The 25,466-nt window shown below is 36.9% G+C and overlaps 2 protein-coding genes across 4 annotated transcripts; one reads left to right on the forward strand and one right to left on the reverse strand.

Moving 5' to 3' along the window:
* The first annotated feature begins 78 nt into the window (after window positions 1-78).
* On the forward strand, window positions 79-15,064 carry LOC106171792 (autophagy-related protein 9A). 2 transcript variants are annotated; one of them, XM_087012770.1, is made up of 18 exons: window positions 79-314; window positions 2,022-2,176; window positions 2,694-2,802; window positions 3,220-3,372; window positions 3,936-4,071; window positions 4,418-4,520; window positions 4,897-4,996; window positions 5,310-5,359; window positions 5,651-5,735; window positions 7,298-7,397; window positions 8,261-8,439; window positions 8,754-8,904; window positions 9,946-10,080; window positions 10,978-11,157; window positions 11,686-11,769; window positions 12,150-12,308; window positions 12,575-12,806; window positions 13,842-15,064. In XM_087012770.1, exons 2-18 carry the CDS (start codon window positions 2,053-2,055, stop codon window positions 14,198-14,200), a joined length of 2,439 nt encoding a protein of 812 aa, XP_086868896.1. In that variant the 5' UTR covers window positions 79-314; window positions 2,022-2,052; the 3' UTR covers window positions 14,201-15,064. The 2 variants fall into 2 exon arrangements, with proteins under 2 accessions (XP_086868896.1, XP_086868895.1); XM_087012769.1 differs by having other exon boundaries at window positions 79-269.
* LOC106166095 (UDP-D-glucose 4,6-dehydratase-like) lies at window positions 14,267-25,466 on the reverse strand. 2 transcript variants are annotated; one of them, XM_087012772.1, is made up of 8 exons: window positions 24,741-25,466; window positions 24,363-24,612; window positions 23,472-23,721; window positions 22,804-22,991; window positions 21,267-21,689; window positions 20,816-21,024; window positions 19,979-20,164; window positions 14,267-19,333 (listed from the first exon to the last, which is right to left on the reverse strand). In XM_087012772.1, the coding sequence occupies exons 2-8, from the start codon at window positions 24,541-24,543 to the stop codon at window positions 18,947-18,949; spliced, it is 1,824 nt and encodes a 607-aa protein (XP_086868898.1). In that variant the 5' UTR covers window positions 24,544-24,612; window positions 24,741-25,466; the 3' UTR covers window positions 14,267-18,946. The 2 variants fall into 2 exon arrangements, with proteins under 2 accessions (XP_086868898.1, XP_013399968.1); XM_013544514.2 differs by having other exon boundaries at window positions 24,363-25,466.

The following is a 25,466-nucleotide window of genomic DNA, read 5'->3' on the forward strand; positions in this document are numbered from 1 at the left end:
AAGGATATAACAGATATATTTAAAAATTACTTAATTTAATCCAATTGTTTTCGTTGCCACTGAATACTTCAGTGACAAAACAACCTTGACCTTGACCTTCTTTGTTTTGGTTTGGACGATGATGAAAATCCTGTGAAATATGGAAAAAGGAAACAACACAATGGCATCGTAGTAAGAAACAGATCAGTGTTTCTCTTTTGCGAAAAAATTTGCTTCGCAAGGGAGTATTTATACTATGACATGAGATAAAAGGAGCAAGCGGATTTCAGGTAAAGAAAACAGCTGATGAAAAATTTATCAGCAAAGTAGGGAGGGTGAGTATTTTTTTTCCCCTAATAATGAGGTCATCATCAACATGACATAAAACATAACAAGTACTTGTCAAAAATCTTTAAATCCGAAAAGCATCATTCAGATAATCTTGTACTTGATAGGTCGTTTTACGGAAATGATCTCACCAACGGAAAGATAAATATATTTCCCCGAACTTAATTTTGGATAACTTCCAGATATTCCACAGTCTCACTCTCACTTCATTCTTTTCACATCCCGAGTTAAACCCATAAACCTTCTCCACTATTTAAAGGATGTACAAAATAGCATCAAGATCAATTTAATCCAACCTGACCAGAAATATTTGTTTACAACTGGATTCAATCTAAAATATAATTAATTCGCTGGACAGTGTCTTAAGTTCATTCACAGCAAGGTAATGTAACACAATTAAGTGCATCACATTTAAGACAGGAAAGTTTATGGGGAATTGAAAATTGTCCTTATGCTGACAGTTTGAGTGATTGAAATATGGTGTCTTATGACTTACTGGCATGACCAGGTAGATTTAGGACCTATGAAAACTGTTGATTTACTTTGGTCATGAAAGTGTCTATAGTGAACAAATTTCTATATGTTTTTTCACCAAAATAAGCATGTTGCCAAATTAAATATGTCTCAGCTGTTTATTTTACGGAGAGCTGCCAATAAAAATTTACTAGTAATTCATAATTATTTTTAAAAGAAAAGGCAAAATAATTGTTTGATGATCAAATCACACATATAAGAGGATTAAAGGTACATACGAACCGAGCATCAGTGGAGCGTGGATTCCCAGTAACACATGTAAACCACTTCTACTAGATTCTTATATGACTCAAATAAATTTGACATGCCAAGGGATAAACTGAATAAATCACCCGATCAGCCATAAAAGAGTTTTAGAGTGCTCCTTTCTTTAAATTTTTGGTTGTCAATTTAACCTACTTTCGTGACCTACTTTTCTGCCCCATTGACATACAGCATAGAATGCTAGCAGAAAAATCTGTTCAAACATCACTTTCCGGTAAAATTAAACAATGCCTTTTGGTAATTCTCTTAGTTATACTACTTGAAACTATATGCTGGCATTTGGTTGGTTTTTATGACAAAAAGTTGACTTTGTATGTATCTTTAATGACTTAGATGGTATGAATTTGATTAAAAAAATGGAACTGGCTATTTGCACAGTCACATATTTAGTGAACCTAACATTAGAACCAGTCTCATCCCAACTCCTTCTTTTTTACTACCTCATTATGGTTATTAAAAAAAAAAACATTAATATTATTTGTTAATAAATATGTTTTGAAAAAAAAACATGACCTCAGATTGCTCTTTCAGGTAAGTTTTTCTTCATGCAGGTCGATCATAGGGTGAACATTATAATCAATCTCATCCCACCTCATTATAGCTATTTTTAAAAAATCATTAATATTATTTATTAATTAATATGTTTTGAAAAAAAAACATGACCTCATATTGCTTGTTTAGCTAAGCGTTTCCTCTTACAGTACTGTCATAGGGTGAACATTATAATCGGTCTCGTCCCATTTCTGCACTTTTTACTACCTCATTGTAATTAAAAAAATCTTTTTGATTTATTTATTTATTTATTCATTTATTTATTTATTTATTTATTTATTTATTTATTTGAAAGAAAACCTTGATCTCAGGTTGCTCTTTCAGCTTAGTGTTTCGTTTTGCAGTACGGTCATAGGGTGAGCAGTTCAGTACAAGATGAGTGAGTTTACCACCAGTTACCAGCCTCTCCCGGCCTCTGGGTATGAGGAAGATGAAGTGGACACCCCTCACATGGAGACTGATGTCTTAATACACGTTGTCCCTGAGGAGAGCAGCAAATGTAAGTTTTGAGATAAAAATAGTAAATATATAAATAACAAAGAAGAGGATGATGATGATGACAATCAGGGCTTAAGACATTTTTTTTCTCCACTGGTCCTTCGGGTCAGTAAGGTCCAGTAAATATAACAAAGGTTACTTGGCGTATTAAATTTTATTTGTCCTTCAGGACAGCAGCCCCTGTGATTCACTGACCCGAAATTGGTTTTCAGTGGCCCTGGGCAAATGGGCTACCTGTAATGTCAAACCCGGATAATGAAAATGATGATAGTGGTGGTGATGGTCGTAGTCACTTGTCATTTTTTGTTGAATTATTTGTCTTAACTTTCAATTTTTCAAACCTGTTATTTCCTTTCAGTGTCGTGATGATTAATATACATTATAGGTTGTCATGAATTAAAATTCTTATAATTAATTTAATCACAATGTAAACTTGCCTGAAGGGGATTGACAAAGTTTTTAAACTAAAATGGAAGTGAATGCAGCCTCAAAAGATCCGTTGTTTTGTTTTTATTCAGCACGATGGAATCATATCGAGAATCTGGATGAGTTTTTTGCCAGGGTTTATCAGTATCATCAGAGGAATGGATTTTTCTGCATGGTGCTTGAAGATGTGCTGCAGCTGTTGTAAGTGACATCATGTGGGTTATGGCGTGTTCACAGCTGGTCTTAATTAAAACTAATATGTATGTCATTGACAGCTTGAACACACAAAGACTACAAGTCTGTATATATATATTTATCTATATCTTGGTCTTTATAAGTCTCAGCTCTTGCCATAATTAAGTTAATTTTAGGTGGCCTGTTTCAGAAAACCGGTGAATCCCCTGCATAAACAGACCTTTTGAAAAGTAAAATTAAATATTTATGAAATCTGTTGTATTTCTTGTTCTTTCTGTTCTTTCTGCCCTCTTTCAATTTTTTTCCAGGATCAAACTTTGAAAAGTAATTTGGAAAAAAAATCGTGCTGTACCCTTTTCTGTAAAATGTTTCTTCTTTCCACTTAATTTTTTTTCTAAGATCAAATTTTCTTCTTAATTTCAGGCAATTTGTATTCGTGATACTTTTCTCATCATACCTGATAGAGTGCGTCAAGTATGACGTGGTGTTTGATGAGATATATCGTAACAATACACACGGTCACCACAAGGTCACCATAGCAGAGTCTGTTATACCACTAGACCAGTGTGTTAGTAGGTGAGTGAGATATGCCGTAACAGTACACAGCATAAGGTCAACTTAGCAGAGTCTGTTATATACCACTAGACCAGTGTGTTAGCAGGTGAGTGGCATTAGTTAATTTAAACTGGGTTTCTTAGAAGATGTTGTACACAAGTCACATATTGCATACTTATTATGGAGACCATCTGTTTTTGCCACAGACTGTAATTTATTTATTTATTTATTTATTGGACTTAACTTTATGAGGGTTAATTCTTAGCAATTTGATATCTGAAAATTATCTACCGTACCCCTTATCTTCTTTGTTTTTATGTGGGGTCTGCACTTCAGATTTACTTCATTAGAGTTATGTGCCCAGATTAAGCAAGGCCACTATACACAAGTACAAGGTCTACTGAACGAGGTTACAAAATATTATACCAGTGATTAAAAATACATAACATTTCACTAATTATAAGATAGAGGAGAACTTAAGTCAGTCTCATAACTTGGAAAATGTTTTGACAGCTCTGTGTTTTTGTTCACAGTTCACTGTAGATGGGATGCATCATAACCCTCATGGAATCCTTTGATTTCAGTGTTCGGCCATTTGTTGCCATATGTCTCCTGGTGGCGGCAGTGTTTTGGGTCCTGAGGCTTATCAAGGTGGTCTACAATGTGCTCAAGTATTGGGAGATAAGAGCCTTCTACCTGACTGCTCTCAAAATTTCAGCAGTAAGTCTTTATAATAATGTAGATTGTGTAAATTAAGAAACTATAACAAATAAAAAAATACATTAAATTCCACATAACTTCAAAAAGAGTAGCTGAGGATAATAGATACATAGCACTTATTAATAATCCAAATTTTTTTCAAAATCAAACTTTTCAATTTTTTCCATCAAAATGGAAGTTTTGTATTATGCAACCTTCTTGCCATAGATAATCTGTTATATATTATTATTATTATTATTATTATTTGTGTGTTCAAATGAGTTATCTTTATTTCAATTTATTGATCCTGAATGCATTTCTTTTTTCCGTATGATGAATTGTGCAATAAAATTGTTTTCTGTTCAAGGACGAGTTGCCTAATCTGACCTGGCACGAGGTACAGAAGAGGGTCGTAGAAGTCCAGCAAGAACAACAGATGTGTATACACAAGAAGGAGCTGACAGAACTAGGTCGGTAACGAAACGTGAAACAAAATGCTTTGGATATTGGCATTAAAATGAATTTTCAGATAAGGTTGTAGTCATTCAAAGAAAAGAATTTTTTCAGTGCATATTTCTATCATTTTTCTCTCTTCTTTTTTCTAGTATTTATACATTTTTAAAACTGTTTAGTAAAGCACTCATAGGAAAGTGGAGTAAGCAGCAAGCTTTTAAGTTTGTCAGCTATTTTTGATTCGCAAATCATTTAGTGCACAGATCAACTTGCTTCTTAAAAGACTCATATTTGCTTGTAGACCTCTAATAACATTTAAGACACACATAGAACATTTTAATAGAAATCTTGTACTTATTTAGCATATTCTTAATAATATGTTATTTGCTTCAGATATTTATAACAGAATTCTACGTTTCAAAAACTACCAAGTGGCAATGGTGAACAAATCTCTTTTACCCCTGAAATATAGGATTCCTTTTGTAGGAGATTAGTAAGTACTTGGCTGCTTGAAAGAAGTCAAGTATTATTCTTTTATTATTGCAGAAACTTGCAATGATTTAAATTTAATTTAGTTTATGGCAATTTTTATTGCTTATTGTTTTAAAATTTAATAAAATATATTTGACATAAAAATAATTAGCTAAAATTATACTTAATATTTGCTTTAAAGCATTGTGCTAAGGAACTGAATGAATTCTATTAGTCAGCTTCCAGTATAAGATAATTCTCATGGAAATTGAGCCTTTTTGTTTTGACTATATATTATAGACTATATATTATACATATATATTTTTTTCTTGCAGTGTTTTCCTCTCTACTGGTCTTAAGTACAATTTGGAGATGATATTATTCTGTAAGTAAATCTGAAAAGAACATGTGCATACACCCCATACTTCAGATTAAAAAGTCATCAGGAAATGAAAAAAATTACAGGTTGTCCAAAAGTTAGAGATGGAATTACACACACCCATTTGTGTAGCATGCTAACAATCTTAAAAGTTGGAAAGGTTTGTGTACAGTTATATAGAAGTTCTTAAAGGGATATCAGAGTTGTTTCCTATTTGTCAGTGTCTTAAAAAGAAATCAAATTCTTATGAACTTAGTGTAGAATTATTCTTTATTTTTAATTTCACTTTATTTTCAGGGGGCCCATGGGCTCCATTTGAGAACTATTGGCATTTAAAACAGGACTTCAAAAATTACCATAAAAGGAAAGAACTAGCTGACTAGTAAGTAAAATAGTTATATTGATTTATTGGGTTACTGCAGTTTATGTTTATTGATTTAAAATGCATCATTGTACAATAATTAGCTGATCCTTGTGAGGAAATTATGTAAATTAATGTTTTAGACAAAGAAAAGATATGTGTAATTTTGTTGTGTTATTTTTACTGAGCTTTTTCTCTCACAAAGGCTATAAAAAGTTACTAAGCAACATCCATTGTTATTTGCATAATTACAAATTTTCAACAATGCTAAATATTCCTTTAAAGGAATGCAACAGTTAACTTGTTTGCTTTGTTATAAATACTAATTTTAACAGTAATTGTCTATTTCCTATGAAGTTTAGGATTTAGTGGTTCTCTGAACTTAACTGTTTGATAAAACTTGAGTGTAAAAACAGCTGATGAAATTCTTTGCTAGATCCAAAGATTTAGCCCTCAATAATGTTAAGTTCGACTTCTTTATTCCAGTCTTTCAAGGAGGCTAATAATCTTCAGTATACTCAATGCTTTGTTGTCTCCACTGATTTTTGTATGGCAGATTCTCACATATTTTTATACATATGCAGAGGTTATTGTTTTCCTCTTCAAAACAATCTTCAAGATACAATCTTCACCTTCAAAAATTATAGTCATTCTTCAAGATACAATCTTGAAAAATTGATTGTAAATGCAGAACACAGAAATGTTAAAAAATTGTGCTGTTCTGGGTTTTATGTTCCAAAAATCAAATGTTTTGCAAAGCAAAGTCTCAATTTTATTAATGTATCTTAAAGGTATAATAACTCTTCGTGTTGGCCAAAAAATTAATTTTCCTGGAGTAAACAACAATTTTCCCATATTTACCAATGGTTAATGAATCCATTTTTACATTCAATGTTAGTACCTGTTTTTTTTTTTTTTTTTGAAAAGTTTGGTTTTTTGTTAAAATCTCTTAAGAGATTATAACGAAGTACAGCCATCAATGGAGGTCACGTGATCTGAAGACAAGCTCAGATATCAGAATAATAGCTATAACTGCCGTTTTTGTGGTAAAACAGAATATATTATATTTCTATGAGTCGTTCACAATGTTTTTATGTGAAATATAGATATCATACGAAGAGTTATTATCCCTTTAATTGTTTATTTTGTTTTATTTTTACGTGTGGATAATCAACTTTTCTTTATGTCTCAGACAGTCTGAAGTGGGACCATCCCAGTTTGTGCCAAAAAACTTTTTGTCCTCTAATCCTTCGGGTTCACTAGACCTAAATTAAAGCACATACTAGACCTAACATAGTGACCCAAAGCAGACACAAATTTACAGAGTTTCACTGACCAAGATTCATTTAATAAACTGGGAATTTGTGTGGGCCATTAATTAAGTCACAGAAGTTGAGGCTTTGCTTTTGCTCATTAAAACACCTAATCTCATATCCAAAAAAATTCAGCAATTATCCTGAGCACGCACACCCCCTGCTTCTAAGAGTATAACATGAAAAAATAAAAAAATGAGTAAAATACTGAAATTATAACAGCACAGTTGATTACCAAAATGGATAAATTGTGATAATTCTTTCCTGTAGTGTTTCCCAAAGAATCCTCTGGCTAGGACTTGCCAACCTGATTCTCTCCCCATTGATCTTCCTGTGGCAGATTCTTTATTCCTTCTTCAGATATGCAGAGGTAAGTAGGGATTGACGTGTTATATCTATTGTACATCCATTAGGAGGGGCAGAGGTACCTTGGTTTTGGCCTTGTACCACCAGTGTGAAAGCCAGGGGTACCTTGGTTTTGGCCTAGTACCACCAGTGTGAGGGCCAGGGGTACCTTGATTTTGGCCTTGTACCACCAATGTGAGGGCCAGAGGTACCTTAATTTTGGCCTTGTACCACCAGTGTGAGGGCCAGAGGTACCTTAATTTTGGCCTTGTACTACAAGTAGTACCTTTGTTTTAATCTTGTACAACAATTGGAAGGCATGAAATTACCTTGCTTTAAACCATGTACAAACAGCAAGAAGGCTGAAGGTACCTTGGTTTTGAACCTGTACCACTTTTAGGGAGGCTTGAAATACCTTAGTTTTGCCAGGTACCTCCAGTGTGTGTATTGAAATTACCTTCAATTAATTTTGGCCTAAATTTGAACCATCTTCCTCATAGTACTGGAAATAAAGCCCTGTTACAACCACCCCTCATTTTAACTTTATTGAAATTACATAGTAATATACCCTCATCTCAAGTGCATATAATATCAACTTGAATCTGCCAAGTAGTTATTGGATGTATATTTGAAGGCATGATGTTTGACTTACCGTTACATAGTATCTCTTTGTTTCCTTATAAATATTATAAGAAGTCAAACACATGAAAATTGTTCTTGAATGTTATACTGCATTGAATTTGTTACAATTAAAATGTCTTTACATATATATATATATATATGAGTTCGTAAAAGAGCATTTTGTAAATATGTTTTTAGAAATATTATATACATTGGTACATGCCACTACTTAAATATTTAATTATTTTATATCTTTTATGTCCTCAGATCATTAAGAGACAGCCTGGCAGTCTAGGAGCAAGGAGATGGTCCCTGTATGGGCGTCTGTACCTGAGGCATTTCAACGAGCTAGATCACGAGTTTGAGGCCCGTTTAAATCGAGGCTACAAACCAGCCGAGGAATACATGAATATCTTTACTTCCCCTGTATTAGTTATTCTTGCCAAGTAAGTACAGTCAAGATCATAGCAAATATAATATAATATAATTTACTGATGGTGAATCATTCAGGTGATAAATTTGGAAAAAAAATTAATGTAATTATGTTGATGTAATGCACTTTGAATGAAAAGATGTGTTCTCTATGAATGATAGATGGTTATAATTGTCTTTTTCAAAAAAAATTAAATTATTATTATTATTTAAATTTTATTTATTTATTTATTTATTTATTTATTTATTTATTTATTTATTTGTTGTGTGAAATGTGAGACTATATGTGATTAAGGATATTTTAAGCGGAGCCTTTGCATATTTTCAGGAATGTGGTGTTCTTTGCTGGTGCTGTGCTGGCCGTGCTGATCATCCTGACCCTGATAGATGAGGACACACTACAAGTAGAGAATATTCTGAGGATGATGACTATACTGGGAGCTGTGGTGGCTGTGTGTAGGGCTGTCATACCTGCTGAGGTACTGCAGTGCCTTATTATGTGTTTGAGTGTGTGTGTGTGTGTGTGTGTGGGGGGGGGGGGAGGGGGGGAGACACCCTCCAAGTAGAGAATATTCTGAGGATGATGACTATACTAGGAGCTTTGGTGGCTGTGTGTGGGGCTGTTATACCTGCTGAGGTACTACAGTGGCTTATTGTGTTTGTGTGTGGGGGGGGGGGGGGGAGAAAACACCCTCCAAGTGGTGAATATACTGAGGACGATGACTATACTGGGAGCTGTGGTGGCTGTGTGTAGGGCTGTTATACCTGCTGAGGTAATGCAGTGGCTTGTGTATGTGGGGGGGGGGGGGGGGGGGGGGGCACCCTCCAAGTAGAGAATATCCTAAGGATGATGACTATACTGGGAGCTCTGGTGGCTGTGTGTAGGGATGTCATTTTGTCTGAGGTAATGCAGTGGCCTATTTAGCTTAGTGTGTGTGTGTGTGTGTGTGTGTGTGTGGGGGGGGGGGACATTCTCCAAGTGGAGAATATACTGAGGATGATGACTATACTGGGAGCTTTGTTTGCTGAGTGTAGGGCATTATTACCACCTGAGGTAATGCAGTGACTTCGTTTGAATTAGTTTTAGCTAGGGTACTCTAAGTGAAGAATATACTGAGGTTGATTACATTACATAGCACTATACATAAGGGGCAGTTATCACTGAGCATGAGGCAGTCTTACCAGCTGAGTTCATGTTATCTAACGGTTCATTCAGCTGTTGGGTGGTGGTGGCAGTGACTGTGTAGGGGAAGGATGTAGGAAGGGATAGAGAAGCAGAGGGGAAGAATGGTAAGATGTTTTTGAGACAGCCATATTAGCAGAAGGAATGTAGTTCTGGGTGGTTCATTCAGAATTTAGGAAGGGAGGTAGCAGCAGGTGGTAAGGGCATTTAGTAAATAGAAAGTAAGAAGTGTTAAGAACAATAACGTGTTCAATATAGCCATTTTGGGAAGGTTAAGATGACCATGTGTATTATGATAAAAATGTATTTAAAATACTATTTCTTTCTGTGATTCCAGCATATGGTGTTCTGTCCAGAGTTTCTGATGACCCACATCTTGAAGGAGGTCCATTACATCCCTGACTCCTGGAAAGGCAATGCTCACACTCACAAAGTCAGGCAGGAGTTTGCACAGCTGTTCCAGTACAAGGCTGTAAGTTATCAGTTATTATTTTTATTTATTTATTTATTGATGTATTTTTAAAAAAAGTTATTATCACACCCATAACCAGGAAGGAGTAAGTGAACAGTCTTAATATTATTTTGTATTTATTTATTCTTTTTGTTAAGTTTTTATGTACAGACACAGATGTGTCTGTACATATTGCCATCACCTGCGTCTGTCGTCGCCGTCGCCGATGGCGATGCCGATGGCGATGCCGGCGCCGTGCACTTTCCTTGTAAACACGATAAGTGGAGGGCAGTTTTACTTTTTGGCTTTATATTTACAGAGCTGATGAATATTCATAAAACGCAGGTCAAGTTCGAAAATCAGCATGATCGGGCCATTATTGTAGAAGTTATGCTGTTTTTTCACTTTTCAGCATATTTTTCACATTTCCTCAGATTCAATTCTTAGGCATGTTAACAGTCTCATTATTAAACTAATAAGATACGTAAAAGTGTTTGTTTGACATTTCCTGCATCTTTACAACATTGTTAGTTGATTTTGTAAAAATGATGGTAAACTTGTTATCGTGTATTGTGTAATAAAGTTTCAAAAATGGAAATAAACTCATATCATTGCAGTTTGTCAGATTCAATCATTCACTATGTTCAGACTCTCAGAATGGAAGAAATTGGACATTTAACACTGCTCTGTTGATATTTTTCCCATCTCATCAATTTTCTTAGTTGATGATATAAAAATGGCAGTAAACTGTTAATTTTGTTTTATGTTAAAAATTGTTAAAAATGGAAAAAAAAACATTTCAGAACAGTGCTGTCTTGTTTTATTATCACACAGAGAGGCAGGGGAAGGGTTTGCACAGCCTTTCCAGTACAAGACTAATAACACTTTATTTATTTATTTATTTATTTTATTCTTCAGCTCTATCTCCTGGAGGAGTTGATCAGCCCCCTGGTGACCCCCCTGATCCTCTGCTTCTCTATACGCCACAAGGCTTACGATATTGTCGACTTCTACAGAAACTTCACTGTAGAGGTCACTGGTGTCGGTGACGTCTGCTCATTTGCTCAGATGGACATAAGAAAACATGGCAATCCCCAGGTATGGAAGGATATTATCAGGCTTTTTTTTCACAACTTTGGAGGAATGTATAATGATTTGATTTTTTGAAGTGTTTGATAGCCAGATTATTGCATGCAGTGATTTAGTACACTGTTCAAAATATTTTTAAAAAAAGTGGATTTTTCCTCCTTAAAACTTTATACTCTATATCCTGATTTTTGTGCTGGCTGCAATATGGTATTTGCTGGTTGGCAGACATGTTAAGAATCAGCCTGGGCAGCTCAAATTTTCACAAATTTAAAACAGCTGCAGCTGTAATTGCCAAAGCAAAAAAAGAAAAAAAAAATCACATAGCTTTTTCTTCATTAGGGCAAAAGGCCCAGCGGTTGTTGCATGATGTAGATTTAAACATATTGGTGCAGAAGCTTTGTAATGTTATTTGGATTGGTGTCAGAATGTACTATGTAATTGTGAGGCTGTGAAAATGATAAACGTTAGTAAAGTAAAAATGTAAGAAAAAAGTTAACATTTGAAAATGGTGAGTAATTACCGTATTCCTAATTCCAGTGGGTAAAAGAAGAACAGACCCAGGCAGACCTGTACCACCAGGCTGAGGATGGGAAGGCTGAGCTGTCACTCATGCATTTTGCTGTAAGTTAAATGATAATATAATATAATATAATATAATATAATATAATATAATATAATTACACTGTCAGTTAGACTGCATTCAAGGCTTTTCCCAGCAAATGTCCAGCTGTCACTTAGATGGCCGCCTGCATCACCAGATGGCGTATATTTTCACAGACAGCTGGATGGATTATGAATGTTTTGGAAAAATGATGGCTTGGACTCCCTCAAATTTTGTAGGAAAAGTCAGGAGATAATTTTAGACAGCCATTAAGTTGGTAGATGATGCAAAACTCTGGCATTTGCTATTGATTTAATCCACAAAATGAATACTTAATTAATTAGTGCACTTTTGATATTTAAAATAATTTGACATTTTTTATGGAATGTTCTGCTTTCAGCTCACCAATCCAGAATGGAAACCACCAGAGAACTGCAGCGTGTTTCTGAACGACATCAAGGATCAGGCCGTCAATGACGCCAACACTGCAGTAGTGGCCCCTGGGGATAACGCCCTGTTTACTTCTCTACACACCTTCTCTGCCCTTAGTCCAGGCGTGGTTAGTATTATTGTAATTAGACCCGTTATAGTTAAAGGTCTAATAAAAATTTTTGAAATGTATCTCAAATTTGACATTTTTTCTTTACATTTATATGATTTGAAGTTTTATGTTTAATCAATCAGTAGCAGTATGCTAAAGCTGTTTCTTTCTTGAACTAAGCAATTATCCAAATATATGCTGAAATTACTTGGAGAATACTCTTAAGACTAACATTATTCGAGAATGTTTTAAATGTAGATATTTTTCCTTTCCTCCCCCCACAGTACAACAGCATCAACATCTCTAGTGTAGTCCCAGGACCATCCGGGATGGCATCGGCTCATCATAGCATGCGCCCCCTGGGGACCGTTCCTGGCCCTATGAGTCCCCCTGGTGGCAGTCACCTGAGGGGGGCTGGTGTGGCACATGCTGAGGGCCCACTACAGGGGAGTGGGAAGGGAATCCTGGCCAGTCTCCACAGCTCTGGAGCTCTGTCTGGCAGTGCCACTGGGCTGGGTGAGTATCAGTGTGTGTGTGTGTGTAAGCATGTGTGTATAAATGTGTGTGTGTGTGTGTGTGTGTGTGTGTGTGCGTGTAAATCTGCTGGCAAAGCCACTTGTCAAGGTATTAGTATCAAGGTGTCTATATAAATTATGTTTTTAACCCACTTTTACCAGAAATGTGTTTATTTTAACGAACTTTTACAGGTGTGTTTTAGAGAGTATTTTAACTTATTCAGTAACTGTTTGGTATGGACGTGCAACTGTGGAGGAGAGGAACAAGTTGGAAAAGATCGTCGAAACTGCAGGGATTGTAATTGGAACAGATCTAACTCCCGTCCATACTATATATCTAGACAGGACTAAAAAGAAAACATTATCAATAATCACAGACAGTTCCCATCCAGCCCATACCCTTTTTAAATTTTTACCTAGCAATTCGAGACTCTTAGCTTTTAAGGGTAGTAAGCGATTTTTAAATAGCTTTTATCCTTCGGCAGTAACTATTTTTAACTCTAACATGTAATTTTAATTTTCATTTTTTATATTTCAATGGCGCTACTACAGGGCAAAAGATTCCCGATTTTATACATTTGTATTTTATTGGCTTAATAAATTATTATTATTATTATTATTATTATTATTAAAGATTCTACTGGTCATTGAGGCCTAAATAACATAAACACAATGTTTTCCGATGGATCAGTAAATGTTAAATGAGCAATAGAGAAACCAAAACTAATAAGTATGCAAGTAAACCTTTATATTTATATACACTAGAAAAGCACTCCGAGAGCGCAGACTTCCGCCAAGGCAGCAATTTTTTATTATTATTCATTATTGATTGATTATTGATCTGAATCATCACCAAAAACTAGTCATCTGTTCCTTAGCCCACTTCTGACAGTTCCTGAAAATTTCATCAAAATCGGTCCATAACTTGAGTTATGTTGATGACAGACAGACAGACAGACAGACAGACAAACAAACAAACAGGGGTGAAAAAATAACCTCCTTGGCAGATGTAATGAGTATGTCTTTGTCTCCCTAGGTTCTGGTCCTACCAGTCTGGACACCGGTCACTTCCTGTCCAGTGAAGTCTCTCAAGAGCTGAGCTCCGCTGAAATGAGTTTCAGCGCCCTCTATATACATGAGCTCCACAGGCGCCGCAGACAGGGGCAACACAGATTAGAGTATCTGGACTTTGACGGTCGCCCCCATGTAGAGCTTCAGGAACTGGGCACGAGGTTGACCTTTGACCTTGACCCAATGCCAGGTCACGGAGGGGTCAGAGGTCATATGTCAAATATAGTCGAGAGCCCCCAGGAGGAGAAAAGCGAGGAGGAGATGAGCAACGAAGATGCTATCACTTTTGTTTCATTCGATGAGAGAGTCACCAAGTCCACGTGATGCATGTCTTCATGAATTTTAACGAGTCGACTTGAATATTTTTGAAAAAAGTTACTTGTAGAACGCTTTGATCTTAGGTGTACTTTTCTGAGGAGCGGGTTTTCTGATAAATCATGTAATGTATCCTTCAGATAGAAAAAAAGTTTTAAAAGTGGGTGATATGAGTATTAATGTAGGATGAATTGAGAAATCTGTTCTTTAACAGCCATACTATCAAGTCATTAAATTTGAAGTGCCACACAAGTTTAATACCAAGTTAGTACTGCATAAGTTTGTTAAATTAGCATTTTGCATAGTTATAACAATTGTGACTGTCACAGTAATTCTGCATTTTGCATAATTTTAGTTTGGGGATAGCTTGCCATAGTGTGATGTGTATTTTGTAAAGGATTTTTTTTTTCTTTTTCGGTGCTGACACTCGTATGTATGTTGATAGTGGACTAAATTGGTGAGGGATAGAGGGATGATGTGAACATCCTCTCTTTGTGGTGCATGCAGCTTGTAGTGCCTCTTGTTTGAGTGGCAGCTGTTAGTAGAGTAACTGTAACAGCACTTACTGAAGGGATTGGAGGGGGGAGTGAAAACCACACACACACACACACACACACACACACACACACACACACTGAAATAGATGTGAAAGAAGCAAAGAAACATATAGAATTGGAGGTGACATGTGTAATGACTCAGTGGCGCCATCTTTTGATTTGGTCAAGAGTCATGCCTGTCATACCCTGTGTTTATCACTTAGTTTGGATCTCTCTGCAAGTCTTTTTGAAGTCTTTTAAAACCTTCGCAGTAAAAAAAGGAGGGTTCCTTCTCTATTTTAGCTCTTATAACCAAATCATGACATTTGTATTTTCAGTTTGTGTTTTGTTCTCTTTTGCCCTCCAGAAATATATTCAGATCAAGAATTGTTTTGATTTGTGGAAACTACATGTATGGCTTAACCCAAAAATATTAAGTAGAACCCTGTAAATTTTTTTCTTCGTAGTTGCCCCTTAAAGTTTTGGACTAACCTTCCCATCCTATCCCTGCATTTTTTTCTGTAAGTTAACATGCGTATCATGCAATTTTTGCTTGTTCATGTTCTGCATCTATCCATTTGAAGTATTATAATTACAAACACAATATACTTTAATAAGCTGTTCTTTGCCCAATCTCATTAACACCTTACTGAATACTTTTGAGGTAGTGCTTTATCCAGTGAAGTATTTTAGTTGTAAGAAAATAACTTCCTTTCACCAGTCCCAGTTTCCAGTCGTTATAAGACTTCTACTTTTACACATTATTATTCTTAAATTGAGACATATCACTTAGATTTAAGAGAAGAGCAGGTTATATTCGGGGTGTTTTAACATAATGCGTGTATATAAACTGAAAGTATATTTGTATAGCTGGTCTATATGGTTAGAATATTGGCGCTGCTGGTAATTAAGATTAAGTCATAATGTTACATATTATACCAAATTTAATTTATACTTGGTAGTGATACGTTATCTTAAGACCTCAGGTATATTGCTTTGTTTGTGATATGTATCAAATGTTCACTTAGTTTGTTTTAAAAATAATGATTATTGAGGTTTAATCATATTTATAAACTGTAAATACATAGTGTAGTATTCGCGACCTGACCTATTTTTCCAGCCCACACCCGATTATGAAAATGCATTCGTATTGTTTGAAAGCATCGTGTATTTATATTTGTTTAAAAACAAACGCTTTAGTTTTCGAGTTGAAATTCTTGTTGTCACGATGGATGCATACACGTGTAAGACAAATATTTACTAGTGTACAGAAAAAAAAAACGTGCTGCCGAGAATTTAGTTCATGAATAGTTAAGATTTGGAACCGTTTTCAAGAAACATTGTTGTCATGGCAACATAGGCTACCGAGTACATTCTAAAAAATGCATGTTGTTCATGTAATTGGTTTTAAAAAAATAAATAAATATATAGTGATAAAGCAATTGCAAACAAATGCTCTTGGTGTTTTAATTAACACAGGAATGCTTTTCTCTATGGACGAAAGGTGTGCAGGAAACAAGTTATAAAAGGGGGTTTTTGACAAAAAGCTAAACAGACGAGTGAAAAAGCGTGAAGATATGAATCGGGCCGGGTGACAGGAATGGTAGTCCTAGAAATTGAGAAAGTCCTGTTTCATATGATTAATGGGCCATTCCACAATCTGAAAAAGGTGGATATTTGAATCCCGTCACTGACGTCTGTTACACTCAAAGTTTGTGTAATATCTTTTGTATTGCCAGCAATTTCTTTTTCTGAAAAAGTGGATCATTTACCATGAAACATTCATACTTTCATAAAATTTTACTCAAGGGGTACTTTTTCCCGGCAGAAAAGGGGCGATCTTTCGACATCACGAACACAAACGTGTTGCACGGTTGAATAATGCATGAAAAATACTTTTCTGGGTGGTCTTTTCTGAGTTGTGTTTTTGAATCAGGACTTAATAGTTGATAAATCAGATTAGGATAAAAATAATGATGGATGTGAGTTTGCATTCAGAAATGCATGTATATAAATACTGATTATGTTTGTTTTTAAAAGCAATGATGCAATCGTATATGCGTGTGTATTTTGTTATCACACGTGTGTGTCTGGGCCGCTATACCAGTGAACATTTCTTGTAAACCGATACATAAATAAGAGGGTGTGTTGCCATTTTGCTTCTCAATTCAAAGCGGTTATACTTTATGCAATAATACAATGTGTAATAACACATTTTGAGGACAAAAACTTTTAGCCGTTGGGATTTTATTGATACGAGCCCAACTGAGTAACAGAAAAAAATCAAGAAACTACAAAATAGACTTTTACCTTAAAACCACAGATATAATGTCATCAGCAAAATCACCATACCTCATCTGAAGACAATTAAAAACCATGAACCTTCATATGGTACCTTTATATGGTAATATTATAACAGCTGGTATTATGTATAAAGGCGTTTTTAGCCTAAGTTTAACTAACTGGGCATATGCCCTTAAAAGTATTCAATAATTGTCTGAAAACATCCCCAAGTTATATCTGTATGTTTAAATATACTGTTATGTACCCTTTCAAGGCTCATTCCTTAACATGGTTATACATGTAATCCCTCAAATAAAAGTTGGCCTTCCTGGCGTCGGTGCTTCCTTGCCAGGGAAACAGAATGCTACTTTCTATCAGGGTGGCAGGTATCATAGGCAAAATTTCAAAAAGCCAATCAAATGACTGTCTATTTATCTAAAGATGTATCTGTAAATATCTTGTGAAAAATCAATCTGTGCCGGGTGGTAAAGGCAAACAGAATGCTGTCTAAATGGGTCAATTAAGATTCATTTAGAACTATGTGATTAGCCATGTTTCAAAACTAGTCGAAAAGTTTTCATTTATGATAGATTCACATATTTGATTTACCTGTTGAATGTTTCGTCTGTTCACCCTGGCAGACTTGATCACAAGTAAATTACCTGTCCAGGTGAAGGTGAACAGGTAATTACCTCAATCTTAGTGATGACTTGTTAGTCCCTCTCGCCCCCGTTTTCCAGAGTGGGTTTGAGAATATCATCATACTCATGGGACAGTTTGTGTGCCCCTTTATTTGTGTTCATGGTGTGTTTCTTTCTTCTTATCCAGATGGATTCCAAAACGTTGCGTTTGTTGCAATTACTCACTGGTTAGCACTAAATAGGCTCTATTCCCATAGATTTTAGATCGATCTATCCCCGCGGGGAGTCTCACTAGATTACTTTCAGATAATCCGACTTAAATGTCCGTCCCACCTACTACAAGCTGTAAGTGGGTAATTAACTTTCGTGTCCGCCCGGCAAACAGCTATTTAGCGTGAACCCCCAGGGAGTTAGGTCGATCTAAAGTAGGTCGATCTAATCTATGGAAATGGGGTGATAGTATTGTCCCAATTTGGCACACGGTTGTTTTCTGACATATGATCCGTAAGGTCTGATTTGTGTAACACTCCTGTTAACATAGAGCGTTTGTGTTAACTCCCTCTCTTGCATTTTCGTTTACATCTTTCTGGTGCTCCTGTAGTCTTAGTCCTAGTTTTCTTCCCGTTTCTCCAACATATTCTCTGTCACAGCTCCCACAGCCGATCCTTCTTGGTGTCCTCTATCAATTGTTTTTTTGGGGTGTACTAGAAAGTTTCTCAGTTCTGCATGTCAACGGGTAAATCAAATATGTGTATCTATCATAGATGAAAACTTTTCTACTAGCAAAACTGGCATCCAATGGAATTTTGACAATGTTTCAAAACATGCAATCAGACTGTTGAGACGGATTGAGCAATAATTTGTTATAACGAACATAAGGTTCGACGCGCAAATCCTTTATAATATACCTTAGGCGCAAATCGGAGGCAATTTAACTTAACGTATAAGAGTTTGATCGTTACACCCAGAAATATAAACTTACGTCTATTATCATTCAAATAAGTAGAACATTGACACTCATCCGTTAATCCCATTTCGTTTGAAGAATGACTATTATATATTGATATTATAAGAAAAAATTAATTAAAACCCTCGGAGGCTGCATCGATTCTCATTTCTTACGGTTGCCTCATATCAGCCGTTGGACCATTCGGTTATATTCAGTTCCAAAAAAAGTAACATAAAGTTAAATCAAAAGTCGCTAATTGATATGCGTGGTCTTCTTCAAATTTATCCATAGTCATGGTAGTTGGGTCTTTGATAATAACCCACTACCACAAGATAACCTAGGACAGTTATCCCCAATAATATTCACCGTGTTTTAGGTACCATTCTATAGTTTTCTTCAGACCTTCTTTCCAGCTTGTCTTGGGTTTCCAACCCAGTAAATGGAGCTTTGTGGAATCAATGACGTAGCGTGTGTCGTTATAGGGACGATCCTTGACGTGTTCGATATTCATTGGCTTTCCCAAGATCTCGTGCAGTTGCTTGGCGATGGACATCACAGTATGCTCGTTGTTAACGCCGATGTTGTACGTTTGTCCAATGATACCCTTATGGAGAAGGAGGTCAAACGCTTCAACGGCGTCTCCCACGTAGAGGAAGTTGCGCAAATGTTGGCCGTGGCCGTAGATTGGACACGTTTTGCCTGCTCTGATGTTTCCAAGAAACGATGGAATGACCTGCAAATATAAATTTTCACACACATGTCAAGTTCTGTGCACATTACAAAAGAGGACAGGGCTACATCTTAAAACGAATAAAGACAGCAGAGAAAAATAAGATTAATTTTTTCATTTGACATTTCTTTTTTATGTCGGAATTTTGGAGCCAGTTGTTATAGATCACAATTGTGAAACCTTAAAGAATCCGTGGCTCAATAACAAGACTAATCGAACCTGATGGCGGTGGGCTAGAAGAATGCCACCGATCTGCCAAACTTTACCATTCGTGGTGTACTCTAAGAGGGTCTCTAGTAAAACGGCCTCACGTCAACTTAAATAAAACGTACTCGTAAGGGCCAGCGAGGCATAGCCCTCACCCTTTGGTCAGTCACGCCAGTTGCACGCCGTTAAGTGGGGATCTAAGTCTCTCTCCACCCCACAAACTACCAGGCTACTTTCTGACCACAAAGCCCCCTAGTAGTTTGTTTAAATTGTTGAAAATTATTGGCTCTTCTTCTATTTTGTAAAGTGTGCTAGAGGTCCCTGTGTATCAGAGTGTAACAAACGGCCAGCATCCCCGTAATTTATTATTTTCTGAACGATTAGACCTCACTTCTCTTCCTGAACACCTGATAAAAAATATGCAGAACCATTACAAGTTACCTTTTCTGGGTACTGCGCCGGCCCGTACACGTTGTTGCTGCGCGTGATGATGACGGGGACGTGGAAGGAGTGATGGTAAGACTGGACCAACATCTCAGCCGCCGCCTTGGACGCCGAGTACGGGTTGGTCGGGGTAAGGGTGGCGGTCTCCTTGCGTGGAATTCCGTCTTTCACTTCGCCATACACCTGTGAGAGGTCATTTTATTATGTATGACACCGATGATGTGACAAAAATTCAATGTTCTCTGACTACGTATGTTCAACGTTAAAACTGCATTACATGTCAAATTTTGACTTGTCAACATCTTGACCAAAACTTTAACTAAGACGTTTAAGCAACCTTTTTTAGATTGAGATATAGTTCCAAATAAAACAACGGAGAGAAATGCCAAAGGCCATCGTTTCATATTACCCGAAAATGATATTTGAACGGATTTTTCTACTTGCTTTCTGTGCTGACTAACGACCAAATATTTGAAGAAAGGGGCAGATTAAAGCTCTCTTTAGCTGATCGATTTTTGCATAATAAAAAAAGGGGCCATTTTAAATTTGAGTCTTTTACATCTGGACCAAATGTTTAACCAAATGCAATTTTTTACCAACTTGGATTTAAATCATAAAAGTTTTTTTAATATACTGGACGATTAAAAGAGTAAAAATTAAAAGACAAATTTAGGGTTTCCTGTTCGGAAGTTTCGCTCAATAACATTTTTTGCATAAATTATAGGGCCTCGTGACTTTGGGGCATTGCCTTAAATTGATTAGTTCAAAATACCATTTCATTATAACAGCATGTCTGTTAAGATTCAAAACCTTATTAAACCTGACGTCACATACCTCATCCGTGCTGACGTGAAGGAAGAGCTCCACGCCAAAATGTCTGGCGCAGTGGAGCAACGTGTGAGTTCCAATGACGTTAGAATTGGTAAAGGCGTTGGAATTATTGAACGAGTTGTCAACCAGGGTCTCCGCTGCAAAATGCATCACTGTGTCGATCTGGTAGGTCTCGAAAATCTCTTTCATCTTCTCGGCATCGGAGATATCGGCTGAAAAAAAAATACATTTATGGATGCGTGTGTAGATGGATTGAAGATGACGTCATAAGCAGCGACTTTCATAATGATCCTCACTTAAAAAATCTCTAAATAGCTACTTACGTCAAACACTTCTTAAAGAAACGTCAATATTTATTTGTTGTTTTTTAAACGCATGTCATCTTTTATTTTGCCATCTTATTTAACACAAATATATACATAAAAATGATATCAAATGAGATAAAATTCCATACCTTTGATGAAAACAAAATTGGGTTTGTTCGCAGAGGGATCAAGGTTCTTCTCATTGGAGCAATACGTGATCTTATCCACAACAACCACGTGGTAAAAGCTGTACCGCTCCACAAGGAAGTTAGCCACGTGCGACCCAATGAAGCCAGCGCCGCCTGTCAGCAGTATGTTTTTCCGGACGTTCTTCTTCATTCTGGTGAAGACGTCTTGGATGGAAACGCTAATGTGCGGGATTTGGCACTCGGGCAGGGCCGACTCCAGTTTGGTTGTATCAAGGCAGTTGTCTGACCGACCGGCCTTTATCAGGGTCTTGAGGACTTCCTTATTGACGAGCTGGTAGGTATGGTTAGGGTCAATGAGGCTTTTGTACAGCGCCAGGATTTCTGAGTGACTGATGACACCAGGGTTGACAAAGTTGTAGACACCTAAAATGATTTCGCAATTGCAAAACTGATGACACCCGGGCTGACAAAGTTGTAGATACTTAAATGGTTGCAAAATTGTTGGAATAAAGAACTTTCGTCTGTACGATTTGGATCTTATGAACTTATTATATGACACATGGAGCCTCCACCCACCCCCCCTCGCGTGATTTCGCCACTGCAATCAAATAAGTTTCTCAAAAAATGTGAAGATCTAACGCGGCCATGATTACCAAGGATAACTTTAAGCTTATCTGTCCGTTTGGCCGATTCGAACATAAGTGACGTAAGCGCAAACAAACTATGAATCCCCAGTACTGAAATTAACATTAAAGGGATAATAACTGTTACTTTTCGTACGAGATCCGTATTTCACAATAAATACAACTCACAGAAATATTGTAAATTCTTTTTTACCACCAAAACAGCGGTTCTCACAATATTTGTGGAATCTGTGCTTGCCATCGGACCACGTGGCCTCCATAGATGGCTACACTCTGTAATTATCTCTTAAGAAGACTATTACAAATAACCAAACCTTTTTAAAAAAACAAAACAGGAACTAACTTTTAATCACGGAACGGATTCATTTACAATTGGTTAATATGGGGAAATTGTCGTTTACCCCTGAAATATCCTTTATTATTATTTTTTTTTTTTTTTTGGCAAAATGAACAGTTTTTATCTAGATGCTTTCTCTTTATAAAATACATAATATTATACGAAAGTGATGGAACCCTTTAGTTCACTGTATTCAGGATGGTTTTTACAAAAAAAAAAAAGTTTGAGTTTTGAAGCTGTACAACAGTATCTGTATATCAGAATAATTTTAAAGGACAAAGTTACCGTAGCTAGGTTCTAAATGATTTATTGCTGAATATACAGATTCTAAACCTGAAGGAGACTATAGAATACCAGCATGTGTTTTACGGTAAGAAATGTATAAGAACAGACAAGACCATATAATGTGTGTAAAATGATATTTCGTGCTGGAAGGTTTTATCTAGACAAGGTAGTCTTGGTAATCTGATTGCATTCAGCGAGAGTCCCTGTGGACGATGTGCGCATAAGCTAAGTCGACAGAATCGATTGTGAACGGACCCTTAGACCTTTTTACCTGTCAGTCCTTTCTCCATCATCACGAAAGTGAGCGGAAGTAGATCGTGAAGTACGCTCACTGCATTCGGAACGTCGCAGATCTTCGGGTAATTGGTTATTTTCGTGATGAAGTTCCTCGGGTGGAGATCGTCGGAAATGGGCATGCGCACACGAAGGGTAAGGACATTGGAGTAAGAGTGTAGCAAACTGAAAAAAAAATTAAATTAAATTAATTAAGAATAATATAACAATGAGAATAATTACTATAATTATAATTATAATAAACAAAATAAAGAACGGATGACCATTTCATTTCATCGCTGGGCTTCAGAAGATATAGGCCTACTCTAGTTACACCAAATTCTATTTCAGATAAGGAAACTTGTTGCCTTTAAAATTAACTAGAATAGAATTATTATCTTTATTAAAATGTTTTGTATGCCTGATGGCGTACTCGAAATTAGGTGGTCTTATATTAAAACAATGGTGTCGCAAGGCGTTCTTTACGAAAGTAACGTCTCGTGATCAAACCGCCGTACACTAATCTGACTAATCTCTAATTTCTATGGAAAGAAATGCTTTGAGAGAAATCTCCATAAATAAATTTGTAGCTACATTTGCATAAATGAAACCGTTAAAAGAACGTTTTTGCGAAAGAAAAAAAAACAAAAAACAAACGATGTCTACCTCTCTACCATTCCCTTTGTCTTTGAGTAAAACGACCCGGTAAAATTGGGAGCGTCTTCTTCAGTGAACCCCCTTCCACCGATGGGGTGGTTCTCATCGTATTCGTAAATGCACCCGGTGCCGAAGTAAGTCACGTGGATCCCCCTGGTGGCGCAAAGGTCAACTACCGTTAACAGACCGATGACGTTTGCTCGGATAGTCTCCTGCTGATTACTGTCGCACCAGTCAACGTTGGGGCGCCCGGTCAAGCCTGCATAAATGTTGAATGGTACACAAAGAGCGCGTTATATATTAATACAGACTTCTGTGTAGCATTGTGTTAACTTCCATCGAAAATTTAATACTTTTCCTTTAATCATACAATATCCAAAGTTGCTATAATAATTACGATTTGAATGAGTGAATGTTATAGTCGTCTACTACAATGCAATCGATCGGCTAGTCACTTTATTACACGTTAACAGAGTACCTTGGCAAGAATTTTGAAATCTAGGATTAAAAAAAAGTTATTGTGTATTTTTACAAAATAAATCCCATTTCACAGTTCATCGAGCTACATGTACATATACCTTTCAGACAAAACTTCGTGTCAGTACCCCTACAAAAATATCCTACATAGGGTGTCTTTTAGGACTGCATGGGAATATTTTAGAATCCTACAGTACACTAAGGGGTTTTGGGGCAATTTCCTTTGGGACGCATCATAGGACCCTATGGTTCATTTTCGTAAGGGAACCATTAGAAGGGAGGCTTCCTTATCATAGATCTTAAAGAATATATCCGATCTTGTGACACTTTTACTGTTTGACGTTTAGTAGAAATGTGATGAGGCACAACACACACACACACACACAGAGAGAGAGAGAGAGAGAGAGAGAGAGAGAAATGGACCTGCTGCTATGATGACGTATTTGGGTTGAACGGCATCCAGTTCTCGTTCTACTTGTTCTCGCTCTTCCATCCGGGAGTCTGAACACGTGACCTCATAGGGCTTTTCCACCATCAGTCTCAGCAACTGGCTGCCAATCCATCCAGTTTTTCCAAACAGGTGCACTTTCACCGTGGCCGGCATATCTAGCTTATTTTTCCAAGTGGTGGTTTTGCTTACTTATTACTCAATATTTTAGAAATGTCGACGAGACTGAAAATTGAGTAGAACAAGCGTCATTACTTAAAACACAACAAAACAAAATGCGCTTGGACCTAGGAAATCGTCCGCTGTTTGTGGTTGTGGTTTATAAGAGTTTGCAACATAAAGCTGGTACTAACTTCTTAGATATACCGCGGGTATAATCTAGACGCTAGGGGCTCTAATCCACCGCTGGGAGATTCTAGGTACTATACTCGATTCCCGACTTTGGTTATGCCCGGAGAGAAGAGAAATGCTAGGCTGACACTTGCACGACTTTTGGCCCCGATATTGTCGTGGCAAGTCGTGCCATTTTGGGGCACGAAGTGGGAGGCTCCCGCACTGTTCCCTACTAGTTTACGCATAGTTCACGACGAGCTAACGAGTAGTTTACGAATGCGTGTCCACATTGACACGAACTGGCACGACAAGTTCCCGCATAGTTTGTGCATAGTTTACGCACTTCCCGCATTAGCACGACGAGTTTGCGCAATTTGGACGATGTCGTGCGGACTGGGGCACGCAATATACGTGAGCTGCTCGTGAACTATTCGTGGCATGTCGTAACAGTCGAGGCATGGCGCGCACTGCCACGCACTGGCACGCATCCTCTCGCATCGTCCCGACAAGTACACGACGAGTTCACTAACAGTTTGCGCATACGTCACGACCCGGTCGCGAAATTTTGTCGTGACCAAAATTTTGAACATTTCAAAATTCTCGTCCCGACATGACACGCAGACACGACGGGTTTACGCACACTTCACGCCAGTTTACGACTAGTTTGCGCACTGGCACGACTCGAGTAGTGCCAATGCGTGCCACAGAATCGTGCAAGTGTCAGCCTTGCTTAACGCAACACCTCT

This window comes from Lingula anatina, chromosome 5, assembly GCF_051362555.1.
Source record: "Lingula anatina isolate TDL-2025a chromosome 5, LinAna3.0, whole genome shotgun sequence".
NCBI classification, from domain to species: Eukaryota; Metazoa; Brachiopoda; class Lingulata; order Lingulida; family Lingulidae; genus Lingula; species Lingula anatina.